Here is a 14,977-nt window from a genome sequence, read left to right as displayed (position 1 = left end):
TTGAGGTCACCTGTAAAAATTGCTTGTTTACTTCCTTTTAAAAAAGGTTTTCTTTGGAAAAAAGAACCAAGACATTGATTGACAGTGAAATATAGAAACAGCTCACAATAACAGTCGTCTCAAGGTGCTTTATTTTGTGAGGTAAAGAACTTAACCCAGGGACAAGACAACACTCCCTGGGAATGTACTTGGTGAGAGTGGGGAGAAAGACCTCCATTTTAACAGGACGAGACCTCAGGGAGGGACAAGCCATTTCTTGCAACAAGTTGAGTGATGAGTGGAAAGTGAAGAGACCAAAAGAAAGCATAAAGAAAATGGACAAAACATAAACTACTGCAGAGAGTAGACAAAATTAACTGACTGCATGGGCAGTGTGGTACTTTTCGGCATTTATCACACCGCAGGCTAGCAGCTGCACGTGTGCAGAGTGTGGTTAGATGCTGCTTCAGTCGATTGTTTATATATCAGTTTACTCTGACATGCCAACTCTCATTTTGCACATCAAAGTGATGGAAAGCAAACAGATGTCATCTGCTTGTTTTCCACCTCACTTGTTTACAACTATAAGTCAGCTGAAAAGAGGGCCGAGCAGTCAGTGGTGCTCGGTGTCATGATATCTTTGAACCAGCAGGTAACGTTTTTGTACTTTAACAGTAAAATATTAGTAATTAGTTTAAGTGACAGGTGAGCAAAGTAGGTGACCTTTTACAGTGTAGAATATCCACCAAGATCCATCCAAGAATTGTAAAAGTTCTTGTTGTGTTTTTTAAAATCAAATTTATGTTAACTAATTATATTTATATATTTTTTTAGTTTATTTTTTGTTTTGTTTTTGGGGGGAAATGGTGAAATGGAGAGTTTTCTGCTCTAGTTAGTTCCCAGCAAGATGAAAATGTTCTGCTGTTGCATATCATTTATTAAAAAGCATAATTGTAAGTCACATTAAACCTTCCACTACGCATACATTTCACTGATGAAGCGTAATTGGAACATAATGCTGTCTACATTTGATTTGAAACATACAAAAAAATGCTAAATGTTTTGTCATTTTAATTTTTTTATCTATAAATTTCCTTTGTTTGTCTGTTGTCAGTGTAGCTACATAGACAAAGCTCTGGGTCAGTGGTTCAGTCCTCAGTGGGAACATTGTCTGTTTTCCTTGAAGGTGATTATGGAATAATGTGCCCCCAGTGTTGTGAAATGTGGTGTAATAAATGGATGGGTGCAGGGGACAGACTCCCCAGCACAGTCACGTTTTCAGCAGCTGTGTTGCGATGTCTCTGCTGTTTCCACTGAGCTCCCTGGTGACTTCCTGCTCTTGACTTTCCCATGCATCACAGGGAACGAGCTTTGTGTGTATTTTTGTGTCTCCGGCTCACACAACCAACAACGGCAAATTCAAACTCATAATCTGTCTCGAGGGATGATCAGAAGGGTAGGAGGAGCAGCCTCCTGTCTAAATTGAACGAGTAATGATTCATGCTTTAATGACCTTTTAATGTTGAATTTTCCATCGCGCTGCTGCGTATTTAGCTTCCTAAAGAATTAAACTTTGAACCGCTGGGCTCCCTTTAGTCTGTTTTCATCCCCTTTAAATGATAAATCACTTAGTAGTGTAATACAGTTTTACATCCCGAACCATAATTAGCAAACATGGGTTAAAACTGCGTGTCTCTATTGAGCCTAAGGTTAAAGTCTACTGAATTATTTACCCAGTTGGATCCTCATTAAGATGTGCTAAGCATTTGACCGGGATCATGTCATCTCTGTAAGAAAAACCGCAGTGTTTGGATTAACTGGCTTCCTTCTTCATATGTTTATCCCTCTGTGACTTTCTAAACAAAGAACAGTGTATACAAGTCCACTACATAACAGTTCTTCAGTCTGATGCCAAAGACCAATGCGAAGAGAAATAAAAACGAGTTACTACACATCATAAATTAAATGGATAATTAAAGATACATTTATATTGTTTGGTAACAGTTTTCCAGACTGGCATCATTTAAACAGTCTGTGATTCAAACCTGGAGTCAGATGAGACGGTCAGTGTGTGAAGTGTATATGTGTAGCTACGTGATATTGACCACTGGCTTCTGCACATCAGCATTTTGGCTGCCGTGAGCTTTTTTGTTTGTTTGTTTTGAAGCCAAAAGTGATCACAGTTACATCGGATGGTGGAGTGATAATTCTAGTAAGCATAGTGAGCACGCTGCATTTGTCAAGTGTACAAGTGCAAAGCAATGTCCAGTGAAAGGAACTCTAATGCTTTATAATTTTGGATAATTTCATGCTCCCAACTTTATTGAAACAGTTTGGGGACCCTTCCTGTTCCAACTGCACACCAGTGCACAAAGCAAGGTCCATAAAGACATGGGCGAGTTTGGTGTGGAAGAAGTTGACTCGCCTGCACAGAGTCCTGACCTCAACCCGATAAAACACCTATTAGAGCAGAGACTGTGAGCCAGGCTTCTTCGTCCAACATCCCTGTCGGATCTCACAAATGCGCTTCTGGAAGAATGGTCAAAAATTCCCATAAACACTCCTAAAGGTTCCTAAAGCCTTCCCAGAAGAACTGAGGCTGTTATATCTGCAAAGGGTGGGGCGACATCACATTAAATCTTACGGATAAGTAAACTTTTATCCACTATCTACACCTTGGCTGAAGCAGTAACCAAGAATGTGATTGGCCAGCTACCAATCACCAATCACAGCTACCAAAAAAACAATTGAAACGCAGTCTTGGAAGCAGCCTGTAAGCAGCTAAACTAAGGATGCACCAATTGCAATTTCACTGGCCAATTAAAGACCAGCTGATATTGATTTTTGCAGATCCTGATTTTCTTTTTAAGAACTAACTGGCAGCATTGAGTAAAAAACCTCAACTTCTCTTCTATGCTAAATATTACGGTCATAATAAAAATAAATTATTAAACTTCACAGCTTCCCCCAAACTGCACTAAGTTACAGGATCTTCTCTCGATTAAACAGCTGAAAATAAAGGGCTCTGCTACTGGAGAGTAATTAACTGAAAATGATTGCACTCTCTTACCAAAGAAAAGTAGGTGCAGCAGATTTATATAACAAGATAAATCAGACACTTATGTTATTCTCCAGTATGTTTATAAATTCATCATACAATAGAACATCTACCCGTTTCTCTTTTTCATACGTTTCCAAAATTTTCGTCATAACTGCTTTGATCCTTTGCTCATACCAAGGTCTGGTTAGCTTTAGTCTGGATAGGTTTAGCTTTAGCCTCTTTGTCTTTGTTGTCTTTTTCAAAATATCCATGTTGATGAAGGTGATTTAAATGCATGATTAAGTTTGTTACTACAAATGTGTTCATGGTAAACCCCCCCCCCCCCCCCCCCCCCCAAAACAGTTTATTCTGGCAATGGGCTAATGACATGCTAGCATGTGGTTATGTGTGTGTGTGTGGCTATGTGTGTGTACGTGCTCGACTCTTTGCTGCTGGCTGGCCAATATTGTTTAATCCAGGTTATATAACTACTTTGATAAATTTACTGCTCGGTCTGCCAGCATCCTGATGAACTATAGAGCCGATTCGTGCCTTGGCTAAATTGGTAACATTTGCTTCAGTTACTCGGAGACCTTGAAACGCTGACCTTGTGTTGCCTTGACAGACAAAGTTGTTCTAACTGACCGAGAAGCTGCATGTTGGACAATTATCTGTTCAGCTCTGAGCTAAGTGTGTTTATTCACTATGTGTGAAAACATAATCTTTTAGTCTCTTGGTTCCTGAGCCAAATATAATGACTGCAAACATTTTCCTCTTGAGACCAAAACCAGGCCAGCAAGCTGTAGTCTCTGCTCCAGATGGGTTTATACTCAGAGGAGCTGCAATAAAAAACAAACACGGACGTGCACGTGCACGTGCACGCACACACTGTGTTCTCCATAATGAAACTCTATTATATCATGTCATAGTTGAGCAGAATTGAGGGTAAGGGTGCAGCTGGAGCCTTTAACTCAATTAAGTTGGTGTCAAGTGTGCATTTGTGTGTTTTGCTCTTTAACGGTGAGTAAATATTACGCCATGCTGAGGAGCGATATGATCCTTTAAACTTTCAATCCTTAAATTTACCCTGGGATTTAGCTTTATCTTCATTTCACCACAAAGATGCAGAGTTAGCGTCTTCATTTTGAAACTTTGTCTGTTTTTGTGTGTGTTTAATCAGCAAAATGCCTCAGATGGAGAAAAGTAATTCAGCTGGACAGATGTCAAAACACGATAACCACTGATGTGTGTTTTTGTTTGTGTTTCAGAATCGTGCTCATCTGTGCTAAGAGGTCTCTGTGTGCTGCCTTTTCTGTTCTTCCCTACGGAGAGAGCTTCTACCTCAGGTAATCCGTACAGACACATCTGCTTATGTACTCCCACCTTCTGCCTCTCATGATGAAATCAAGAAAAAGGGTTCGACATAACCAATGGGCTGATGGCAGGGGGAAAAAAGTATTTGTGGAAAGTTGATTTAAACACTGCTGGCTTATTTAAAACTGTTATTTACTGAATTGGTCATCGCTGGCCTAAGTTCACCTGAAGCAAGCTGGCTGAAGGAAACCTTATATATAGTTATCTTCATCCTGCCAGTAGCTGTTTTCACATGAAAGGAAATGTTTGAGGTTGCTGAGATAAAGAGGCTGTTCTACTGGCAGGTGATGCTGGTGATGGCCTCAACAGCGTGGAGGTTTCACTCGCAAAAATAGATTCGTGCAGACCATCAAATGAATTTAGAAGCATGTGAATAAAAAGTTTTCAGAGATTTAGCCCAAGCAGAGGTTTAGACCAGTAACTACCCCTGTCGCTGTTCACTAGGCAGGAAGGAGGCAGCGCCGTAACTAAGAGAGTGAACCAAGTGGAGTGAAAGGAAATGTTTGTCCTGCAGCTCTCAAAAATCCGAGACCTTTATTAGATGGACTTTTAAACATGAAGAAACGTGAGCTTTTCAGCTGTTCCCATACACTGCTGGTTCATCCTGCACAGCAACAAAGAAAATGAATACACAAGTTTCAAGGAAATGCACAAGGGGCCCAGAAAATCACTAGAGGGAACAATGCTTGGACACTTACGAGAAGTAGAGGTAGGGAAGTAGAAGTAGCCGAGGTCTCGTTTCTTCATTGTGAGACAAAGGGACATGAGAGTAGAAGAGGGGATGATGCAGAGGAGTATGAGGGAGAAGAGCCGTTTGTTCGGAGGGGGATGATTTTTTCCCATGTGCATCAGAGCCCTCTGACCTGACCTTAGGTCTGAGTGCCTGATGACTCATACAAACACCACGATCACACACAAACATCTCACAGTAACGACAAGAAGAAACAATAATGGAAACAACAATAATGCTGTTCTCTCCAATAGACAAGTCATCCTGATCAATTTTTTTCTCTTTGTGTTCACACAAACACACGTTTGAGAAACAAACCACAGCGTGACCCGTCTGAAACGCTCGAGCAGTTTCTTTACGATGCTAGCTGATGGCTTGTGGCAAACCGAAGCTGCTGCTAACTTCTGAATCTGTTTTATGGTGTTGTGAATCTTTTATTGCTGTTGTCCTTAATTTAATTTCCTGTAGGTAAACCAGCTGCACTGAGGGGTTTCTGCTCCAGATGCAGCAGATGTTTGGACTGGTTTCAGCTAGGGCACGAGTCGGAAGAACTGGGAACCAAATATTCCTACTGTATGACAGTGCAGTCGTCTGCTGTGTGTTTACAGGCAGGCTGTTTACCAACCTGCCTGTAAAATTCTCGCTCTCTTTCTTTTCTTGATGCCTTTTTTTTCTCCAGTGATCCTTCGTTAAATCACCCCAGGAGGAGACACTCGTCTGGAAACATCTCTACCACCCTGGAAATGCTGCCGGGGCTAGAGGGTTTTCACCTGGACACCTATGGCAGGGTAGAAAATGTGGACCTACTTCTCATGGATGCTTTTATGATCCAAAACAGTTTCTTGTGGTCAGAGCTCAGTTAATAATAATCTTTCTCTTTCTGTGTCAGTCTGTGTCATACGCACAGTTCCTGTACCCCACTAACGCGCTGGTGAGGCAGAAGCCGTCGTCTGCCAGCGACCTGACGCTGCAGATTCCCGTTTCCAGGAGCACACACAGCATTCCGGGCAGGAGCTACCCGCCCAGCCGGCTGAGCAGCACCGTGGGACTGGATCTGGGTAAGAAATGGAACCGAGCTCAGTCACAGCGTGCACGTCTCCTAAAAATAATAATGATTCTTTTTTTCTAGCAACAGTTTTAAACTGTCAAAAATAAATTTCACCAAAGATGTGGCCATTTATTAGATGTAATGTAGATAATTACTGACGTCAAGCCACAGACACAGTTAAAGGATTTTATCATGTTAAAGGGAACAACAAAAACACCGTCTGTTTATGGTTCAAACTGTGAAACAGCACAGTCATGGTGCATTAGGACTCTGAGCGATATGACTGATCTGTTTCCTTGAATTCTGAGATTTCAGAAAAGAGGCTGAACTGTAACTGCTCAAACATTTCTGGATTGAAATGCTAAAGAAGGATGTAACGTGAGGAAGAGAAAACAAACACAGGATGCTGGGATGTAGAGAGCAAACGAGAGCTGCTGCAGCTGTGCTGGAGCATCATCCTCTTTATATTTTAAACACATGTGTATGAGCATGTCCTCACATCCTGTGTCTGTAAACACACACATCCACAGTGACAGAGCCCTGAATTAGCCTCTAAACCCCTCTTTCTAATCCACAACCTTTCATTAACACAATACAGCTGTGTGTGAGCGTGAGGCCGTGCGCAGCAGGTTCGATATTTTTAGTCCTCTGGTGACGTTTTTCTTTAGACTCGCAGCTCTTAAGACTGATATGATTGTTAAGTACTGACAGAAACACCAAAGACTCGTTTACTCAGTTATAAATGGCATAATGTTTTTAGCTGTCGATTAGTACAGAGCTGCTCTTGTACCTGTGCATAGATGCTTGGACCACTGGTAGCACTATGAAAGAAAGCCTGGACGCCTTCTGTTGATTCACAGTTGGTGGCAGCAGAGGGCCAGCAAACACTAAATGGATGAAATGGTGATTGGATGATGAAATGCTCTTTAGGCCACAATATGAAACCAGATGAAGGCTTGGTAAAGTTCACAGGTGGTTCTCAAATCCATTTTGTCTTTTGATTCCAGAGGGAAAAAACAAGACAATCTCTGCAGATATCAGAATGATAGATTTTGGTGCTGCTGCCATTTTCAGATCGCACCCAGTCAGCTCTTTTTCGATCACTAGAACCTGCACAGCGGAGGTCATGTGCTGGATCTCCACCACTGCAATTTCATTTTGGGGAAAGAGGACAAAGATCTCTTTGAATTCTGATGATCGGGGAGGTTGTTAGGGAGCAATGTGTTTGGCATAGCCCCAAAAAAGCACAATACTCTGTGCCATAGTTGGGATGCCAAATGTGCACACATGCCCAGGAGTTTGAAGCCAGCCAGCTGGGTGACTTTGCAGAGTTCAGACTTGCTAAGATGAAGGACAAACAATTTAGACTTTTCAACAGGAAGCACTGTATTGCAGCTCAATCAATCTTGCCATAAGTGTGGTTGTTTTATCACTGTCACTGATAAAGAACCAGAATAAAGTGGTTAAACCCCAGGAGCCATGCTGATGGGTTTCTGTAACTTTCTAATGGTACAGTTTGTTTGTAAAGACTTTACACTGACTGAATGAGGAAAAACTGAGATTTTTCTGAATGTGAATGTCTGCAAACTGTGCATAAACTCTGTTAACAGTTTAATAAATTTGCTTTTATAAGTTTTTGTGCAATAATGGCCCTCTTAAAATCAACTCCCGTGTCCCGTGAACTAAACTAAGTTCGACACCTCTGCCTTAACAGTTTGAAACGAATGTTAAATGTCTCAGGATGTTGTAGTAGAGCTCTGCACTGACATCCTGGGACATTTAACATTTAACACCTCTTTACGTGAACCTAACTGTTGTCACCAATGCTGATCACCGAGTGGGGCCCTGTCAGTCTAAAGTTGATGTCTGTAGACTCTGTGAGGTTCATGGCAGAAGGGCAGATGTCCTGGGGGTTAAAAGAAAGTAGTGGTTGAGCTGAAAGCAGTTAAGAGGTGCACAAAGGAGTGAGCTGGAGTAGGACAGGAGCCAAATTTCAAGCTGGTAATGTTGCATCAAAGAGGTTTCCCTTTCCCTCAAAGACAAATTATCAGGACTTGGTCAGAGAAACAGGAAAATGGATAAAATTCTCTTTTCCTTAACTGTCTGCAGACAGATCGTGCTTAGATGCACTAAATGTTTTTGCTGTGAGTCAGAGAACTTGTTGATGACACCTCGTGTTACTCTCCTCACCTCGGTTTGGCTCTTTTGACGATATTTCTGAATCGATGTGTATTGTTGTCCAGGTGTGGAGGATGTGATGGATTATGACCCCAACCTGCTCAGTGACCCCCAGTGGCCCTGCGGCAAACACAAACGAGTGCTGATCTTCGCCTCTTACATGGTAAGAAAACACTGCAGATGGTTTGAAATATAGTTGTTTATTTTCGAGGACGCCCACACGGAGCAAATCGCTGACAGCTGTGCGTCTCCTTCACACCACGTTCAGAGCTCCGCAGGCTGTTTGACACCTTTAATGAGCTTTGTGAGAGGACAGATGGTTTTAGTAAACTAATACACTTTGGAGTCTGTAGCACTGCGAACCTGGTGCTGTAGCCCTTACTAGGCTGTGTTTGTGTGTTATCTTATCAAAGTTCTAAAAATAAGCACATTTTTGGGTTTAAGTGACCTCAGCAAGACAGATTTTAAACAGTCATTTTGGCAGTAACTGAATTCGGAGCCTCCAGCCTTAATCTAAATCAGATTTCTTTCTTCTGCATCATCAGGATTAACAGCCTTCATCATAAAGCTGCGGCCTGGTACGGCAGCGATTTGGAGACAGCATTCCCAAATTCTTTTGCCTGATAACAAGAACGGATCTAATATGGGCTTATTCTGAGGAGCTGCTCTTATTAGGTCTAATATTTGTAGCTTGCATCAGTCTGTTGACCAAAAATGTTAATGTTGAGTTAAATAAATCAAGTTTAGTAACAAAAACAATACATGAAAAAGAAAAGTTCAAATCTCAGGAGATCTGCACTGAAAGCTTTGGCATTGGGGGACTTCCATTCAGATTCAGACTCTGTTTCAGGGTTGAGCACACCTCTTGTTTGTAACTCCTGAGTTTATGGATGGTTCAGTTCTGTAAATAAGATTTAAAATGTGAATGAATATGAAAGAAAATTCAATAAGAAATGTTTGTAACTGCACTCACAAGATGCTAGTTTAATCCCAGTATAGTTGTGAACTAGCTGCTAACTAATGCTTGAAATAAGCACCCATTCTCAGATTCAGAGGTTAACACAAACTAAAGTCCAGAAAAGCACCTTGTCATGAAGCTTTGTGGCTGATGAAATGCTAAGCACCACTGTTGAGCTGTCTGTGCATCGCAGCACGCTCATGCTACGTTCAAGTCCCATCAGACTTATACTGATTACCAATTTCCATCTTATAAATACGCTTCTTTGAACTTGTAAACATTGTAATCTTTCCTGTCATCACCAGCCCTCCCCCATGAAATCGACATCAACATCATGCTTACCACAAGTGTTTGATGTCTGTGATGTTTATGCATCTGTAAAGATCCAACCAGTGAAGTCCTGCACACCCTGTCCAGTGATTAGTGACGGGGTGGCGCATCACAGGGGCCAATCAGATTTCAGCTGGGTCCAGCACCTCTCTGAACACGATCCGAAATCTTACTGAAACACATGTGAGCTATTAAAGAGCTGTGGTTTCTAAATTAATTAAAAGAATTCATCATAACGACAGCCAAAACAACACGACCACTTTGATCTAATTTGCTCTCGGTGCTTCTTGCACCACCAAAACAAGCTCCGACCTGCCACAGCAGGGATTCAGCAGGATGTGTGGAGGCTCCAAGACATTAAGAGCAGATCCTATTAGTCCTGTAAGATTTGGAGCCACTGTTATTCCAACACATCCTCCAACACCCTCTTGGTGTTTCACTGTTGGGCCGATCTCAGATGACTGTTTGAAGGTAATCGTCAGCTCACGGGGAGCGCCCAACGAGCCTCGATGTTTCGGGGCGGCTCTGACTCAGACTCATCTGGCTGTAACACCCGTGACTTTACACCTGCCCCTGCTGCTGTTTTTAGGATGACTGCAACTCTCAGCTTTGCATTTACTGTCTTATAGTGGTGACAACAACACTGATGAGAAATAATCAACCTTATTCACCATGTACAGGGTCATAGTGTTTTTGGCTCACTGGTGTATGACTCATATGAATAACAGGTTCAGTAAAAACTGAGCTGATCACACCAGTAGGTGGTATCTAATCCGTTTAATGTCATCACATGAATTAATGCATCATCCAAGTCAGATACTCACTAATCTCTGGTAACTGGCAGGATTTCTGTATTTTTATTTTTTTTTTTTACACATTTTAATTATAATGTTGAGTCAGACAATAACATCTGTGCTTCGGGGAGATTAAAAGTGTAAATTGATCACATTGAACCCCAATTTTAATTTCTCATGTTCTAATAAACAGGAATAAATCCGAAGGAGAGACAAACAGGGTGAATAAAACAGATGATTGTAAGAGTAATCAGAGTACACATGCTCTTTTCTTTTTCACTGTCCTAGAGGCTGCGGCTCAGTTTGATCCCTCTATAGACAAACACACACACATTCTCGTTTTGATATCTTAGTGAGGACATCTCATTGACATAATGCATTCCCTAGTCGCTCACCCTAACCCTCAAAAATGACGGCCTAATCCTGACCCTCAGCCTAAACCTAACCAGAACCTAATTGTAACCCTGACATTAAGACCACATTTTGAGCCTGAGAAATGCCTTCAAACTCGTGAGGACGGCACTTTTGTCCTCATAAGTGACTGTTGGTCCCCACAAATATAATAATATTCCAATTTTTGGTCCCACAAAGATGTCTAAACAGCTACACACACACACACACACACACACACACACACACACACACACACACACACACACACACACACACACACACACACACACACACACACTGTATCACAGTGTTTAATTCATGAGACGATTACAACTGAGGTGAGCTGCTTTTCACTGAGCTTACTGTGAGCAAGTGTGTGTGTGTGTGTGTGTGTGTGTTAGTATTACACAGTGTGATTTCACCACCTACTGTCAATGTCGCCTAAACTACAAAACACCCCCCACCCACACCAGTTTGGTGCGTTACATGGAAATGGTGCATGTTACCTGCATATGATAAGGTTTAGATCAGGCTGTCTACCAGGATTATCTCGCAGGCTTCTCTCCATTAAATTAGGCCTTGGAAGTGTTGGCATGAGCATGTATGTGACTAAATATCAGGATTAAGGTCTAAACTGAGTTGAGCTGTAAAGAAACTGTTGAGGAACCTGCAGCTCTTCACTGTCACCTCTTAATGCTGGTGACTTTAAAGCTGTTTTATGGAAAGGTGTGTCTGTTTCTTCACTTAAGTTTTGCAGGTGAAAGGTCAGCAGTTGAGTTGTGTGCCATTTAAATAATGAAAGTTGTAAACATGCAACATGTGGTTAAAGGAGCCCTCTTAAGTTTGCAAAATAAAACAAACCCACTGGAGAGAGAGCAGAGCTGCCTTTGGGTGTTTGAGGCTATTAGTGAAAAAGCAGGAATGCTGTGTGGCAATATTGGATTTCTATAAGATCAATGTGATCTAATACGTCAAAGTATTGAGCCATCAATCCATTTTCTTAACTGCTTAAAGAAATCAGCTGGGGTGGGGCTTGAGACTGTGTTTTGGCTACACAGTGACCAGGTGATCTGTCCATAACAGGACAGACACAGAGACGGACCGACTCAGTGGAACCAAAGCCTGCGTCGTTGTTAGATTTAAAAATAATCAGCAGGGGAGTTTGACTTTTATTTAGTGTGTAAAGTCAGTGCAGCTGTTTTGGAACAGATTTGATGAGGTTATTGGATACTCCTGCGAACAGTCATCACAATACCTGGAAAGACTGTAAACTAAAGCATGAATGAGTTTCCCTGCGTGAGAAATGGTGCCATCTTTGCAACAATGAGTCACAGAAAGAAATATTTACCCGTCGGTGTTTACGTCCTCATCAGATTATTTACATTCACTGACAACTGTTTGACTTCTCATTGTCTCTGCTTACAGTTAAATGTGTTCTGTGCTCTGTTTATGCATTCTTCCGCTCCTTATTGTTCTGGTATGGTTCATTTTCTTTTGCTCTTTTTCTCTTTGTTCTTTTATCCTGCAGACGACAGTTATAGAATATGTCAAACCGTCTGATCTGAAGAAAGATATGAACGAGACTTTTAAGGAGAAGTTTCCTCACATTAAACTCACCCTCAGCAAAATCCGAAGGTAACGTTTCTCATTTCTGCCAATGAAAGGATTTCAGCACAGTAATGTGAAAAAGGGCCGACTGGATCACCACTTGGTCTTAGAGCTGAAGGAGCTCATGGGATGAGACATGAAACATCTTAAAGAAACTTAAAGCAGTCCAGTCGCTCCTTAGATTACCATGACCTGCATGACTAAGAACCTACACAGATATGTGAAAAGGGAGTATTAAATAATTAGAACATGCTTTATTTCTTTTTCAGCCTAAAGAGAGAGATGAGAATAGTCGGGGAGGACTGCGGCCTGCAGCCCGTCACCCTCGCGATGGCATACGTCTACTTTGAAAAGCTGGTGCTGCAGGGTCGCCTCAACAAGCAGAACAGGTTTGTTCGAATCTCGTCCACATGTAAACAGCTCGTCATCGGTTTCTGCTTCGTTCATAGGCTTCACACTCTGCTTGAAATGTTGGTTAATGACGACTATGGATCATGTGTGACTGTTTAGCTCTGTTTATTGTTATTATAAGTGATTCTGCACCATAATTAGTCTCAGGTAGAAAATCTGATTGGTTCAAGACTTCATCACATTGTGTTCCTGTTAGAAAACGTAAAACAAGATTTGTCTGATAGCTTAAAAGGTGGCTGTGCTGCAGTTTTCTGTGTGGAGTCCACAGTGTGAGGTGTGGAAGTGGCTCCCCCTTGTGTTTATTTTCAATAAGCTCGGTTTAAAAGAAAAACTTCTCACTGTTGCTGATGGTTTGTATTCTTTGATTGTGATGCACTGAACTTCAAGTCCTCACTGTCCCATAAACCACATGAAGGAAAGCTCCTGTCTCTGTTAACTGCCTGGAAAATTATTATTGAAGTGTGTGCATCATCACAGTGACATTTATAGTTATTTTATAGAGTATGTTTACATCCAACTCAAGGTCTTTAAGATCTAACTGATGACTGATTCAGTCAAAAACTGACAACAAGTCTTATAATTAGAAACTGATTGTTAACGCAAAGAAAACACCTGATAAAGACTTGATACATTATTTCAAACAAACTACAAACTAAGACAATAATTCTTTTAAGAATAAATGTTGTCCAGAGAGCGAGCAGTCTGCATTGTTACATTGTTACTCTGTGGCCTGATGTCCTGTCAGTTACGTAACTGTTGATGTTGTTCACAGGAAGTTGGTCTCAGCTGCATGCATCCTATTGGCAGCTAAGATCAGCAGTGACCTCAAGAAACAGGAAGTCAAACATCTAATTGACGTATGTAATACACACACACACACACACACACACACACACACACACACACACACACACACACACACACACACACACACACACACACACACACAGTGTCAGTGGAAAAAATCTGCCTTGTGAGTCAGATCATGTTCCTCTTGCTCAGCCTCTGAGGCTTTTCTACCTGAGCAGGTGGAAAACGACCTGCTGAGTGTTCGAGCTGCAGGACTAGAGGCTGTTAATGTCCTTTATAGTCGAGTGTTGAGACCATGCAGGAGAGAATCCCTGAGGTCTGATTGAGTCCTGCATTATCACTGTACTGTATTTATGCTGCATATTCACTTTTGTCATGGCTCAAAAATATTGATTTTAATTGTTTCAGTTCTGCGACCACCAAACCAAAAACCCTGCACGCTACTACCAAGCAGACGATCGTTGCACATTTCTTTAGTTTTTATGGAGTTATGGATCTTTTTAGTTTTACCTCATTTATCATATCTAATGAAACACTGATTACAAATACAGTGCTGTGAAAAACTATTTGTCCTTTTCCTGATTTCTTTATTTCTTTATGCTCATTTGTTACACTTTATTTTTCAGAAAATCAAAAAAAAGGCAAAGATAACCTGAGTAACTAAACTGGTGATTACATTTCTTTACATACCTGGCCCTGTGTGAAAGAGTAATTCCCCCCTTGTTAAATTATTAAATGTGATTAGGGACAGTTTTTGTAAAGCTGAGTTTAAGTTACACTAAATGCACTCGGGCCTTATTACTGTTATACATGTTTAATCAAGAAATCACTAAAATAGAAGTTATCTGACAAAGTGAAACAAATGAAAAGATCTCATAAAGCGACACATCGTACCATGATCTAAAGAAACAGTGAAGTTGGAAAAGGGTTTAGAACTGTGATTTTAACAGTCGCTGACATCTATCAATGAAAGGATTACGAAGCCATTTCTGAGGCATGTGGAGAGTATGAATACCCACAAATGGAGAAAACTGTGGGCAGTTCTCAGGAGTGGCCGGCCGACCAAAAATACTCCAAGAACACATGAACAACTCATCCAGGAGGTGACAAAAGACCTTAGAACAACATCTAAAGAACTGCAGGCTTCACTTGCCTCAGTTAAGGTCAGAGGTCATGGCATGGCCATTGGTCAGAGGAAACCACTGTGACCAAAAATCACACTCATCACACTTTTGCCAAACAACATCTTGATGATTCCCACGACTTTGAGGGAAATGTTCTGTGGACAAAAGCTGAACTCTCTGAAAGGGCCGAGTCCCGTTAA

At 41.3% G+C, this 14,977-nt stretch overlaps 1 protein-coding gene across 1 annotated transcript in view; it reads left to right on the top strand.

Moving 5' to 3' along the window:
• cables2b (Cdk5 and Abl enzyme substrate 2b) overlaps positions 1-14,977 on the top strand; it is a 46,413-nt gene that overhangs the window by 27,387 nt on the left and 4,049 nt on the right. Inside the window, exons 3-9 of the mRNA XM_085393205.1 lie at positions 4,288-4,365; positions 5,803-5,911; positions 6,013-6,181; positions 8,415-8,512; positions 12,353-12,459; positions 12,702-12,821; positions 13,616-13,700. Of these exons, the coding sequence (XP_085249331.1) occupies positions 4,288-4,365; positions 5,803-5,911; positions 6,013-6,181; positions 8,415-8,512; positions 12,353-12,459; positions 12,702-12,821; positions 13,616-13,700 (766 nt within the window). The remainder of the gene's footprint in view (positions 1-4,287; positions 4,366-5,802; positions 5,912-6,012; positions 6,182-8,414; positions 8,513-12,352; positions 12,460-12,701; positions 12,822-13,615; positions 13,701-14,977) is intronic.

The sequence above is a fragment of the Rhamphochromis longiceps genome, linkage group LG20 (genome assembly GCF_057381845.1).
Source record: "Rhamphochromis longiceps isolate RC_006_pf linkage group LG20, R_longiceps_female_GT1.1, whole genome shotgun sequence".
Classification (NCBI taxonomy): domain Eukaryota; kingdom Metazoa; phylum Chordata; class Actinopteri; order Cichliformes; family Cichlidae; genus Rhamphochromis; species Rhamphochromis longiceps.
The sequence above is the reverse complement of the archived record's forward strand: the minus strand, read 5'-3'. Positions and strand labels throughout refer to the sequence as shown.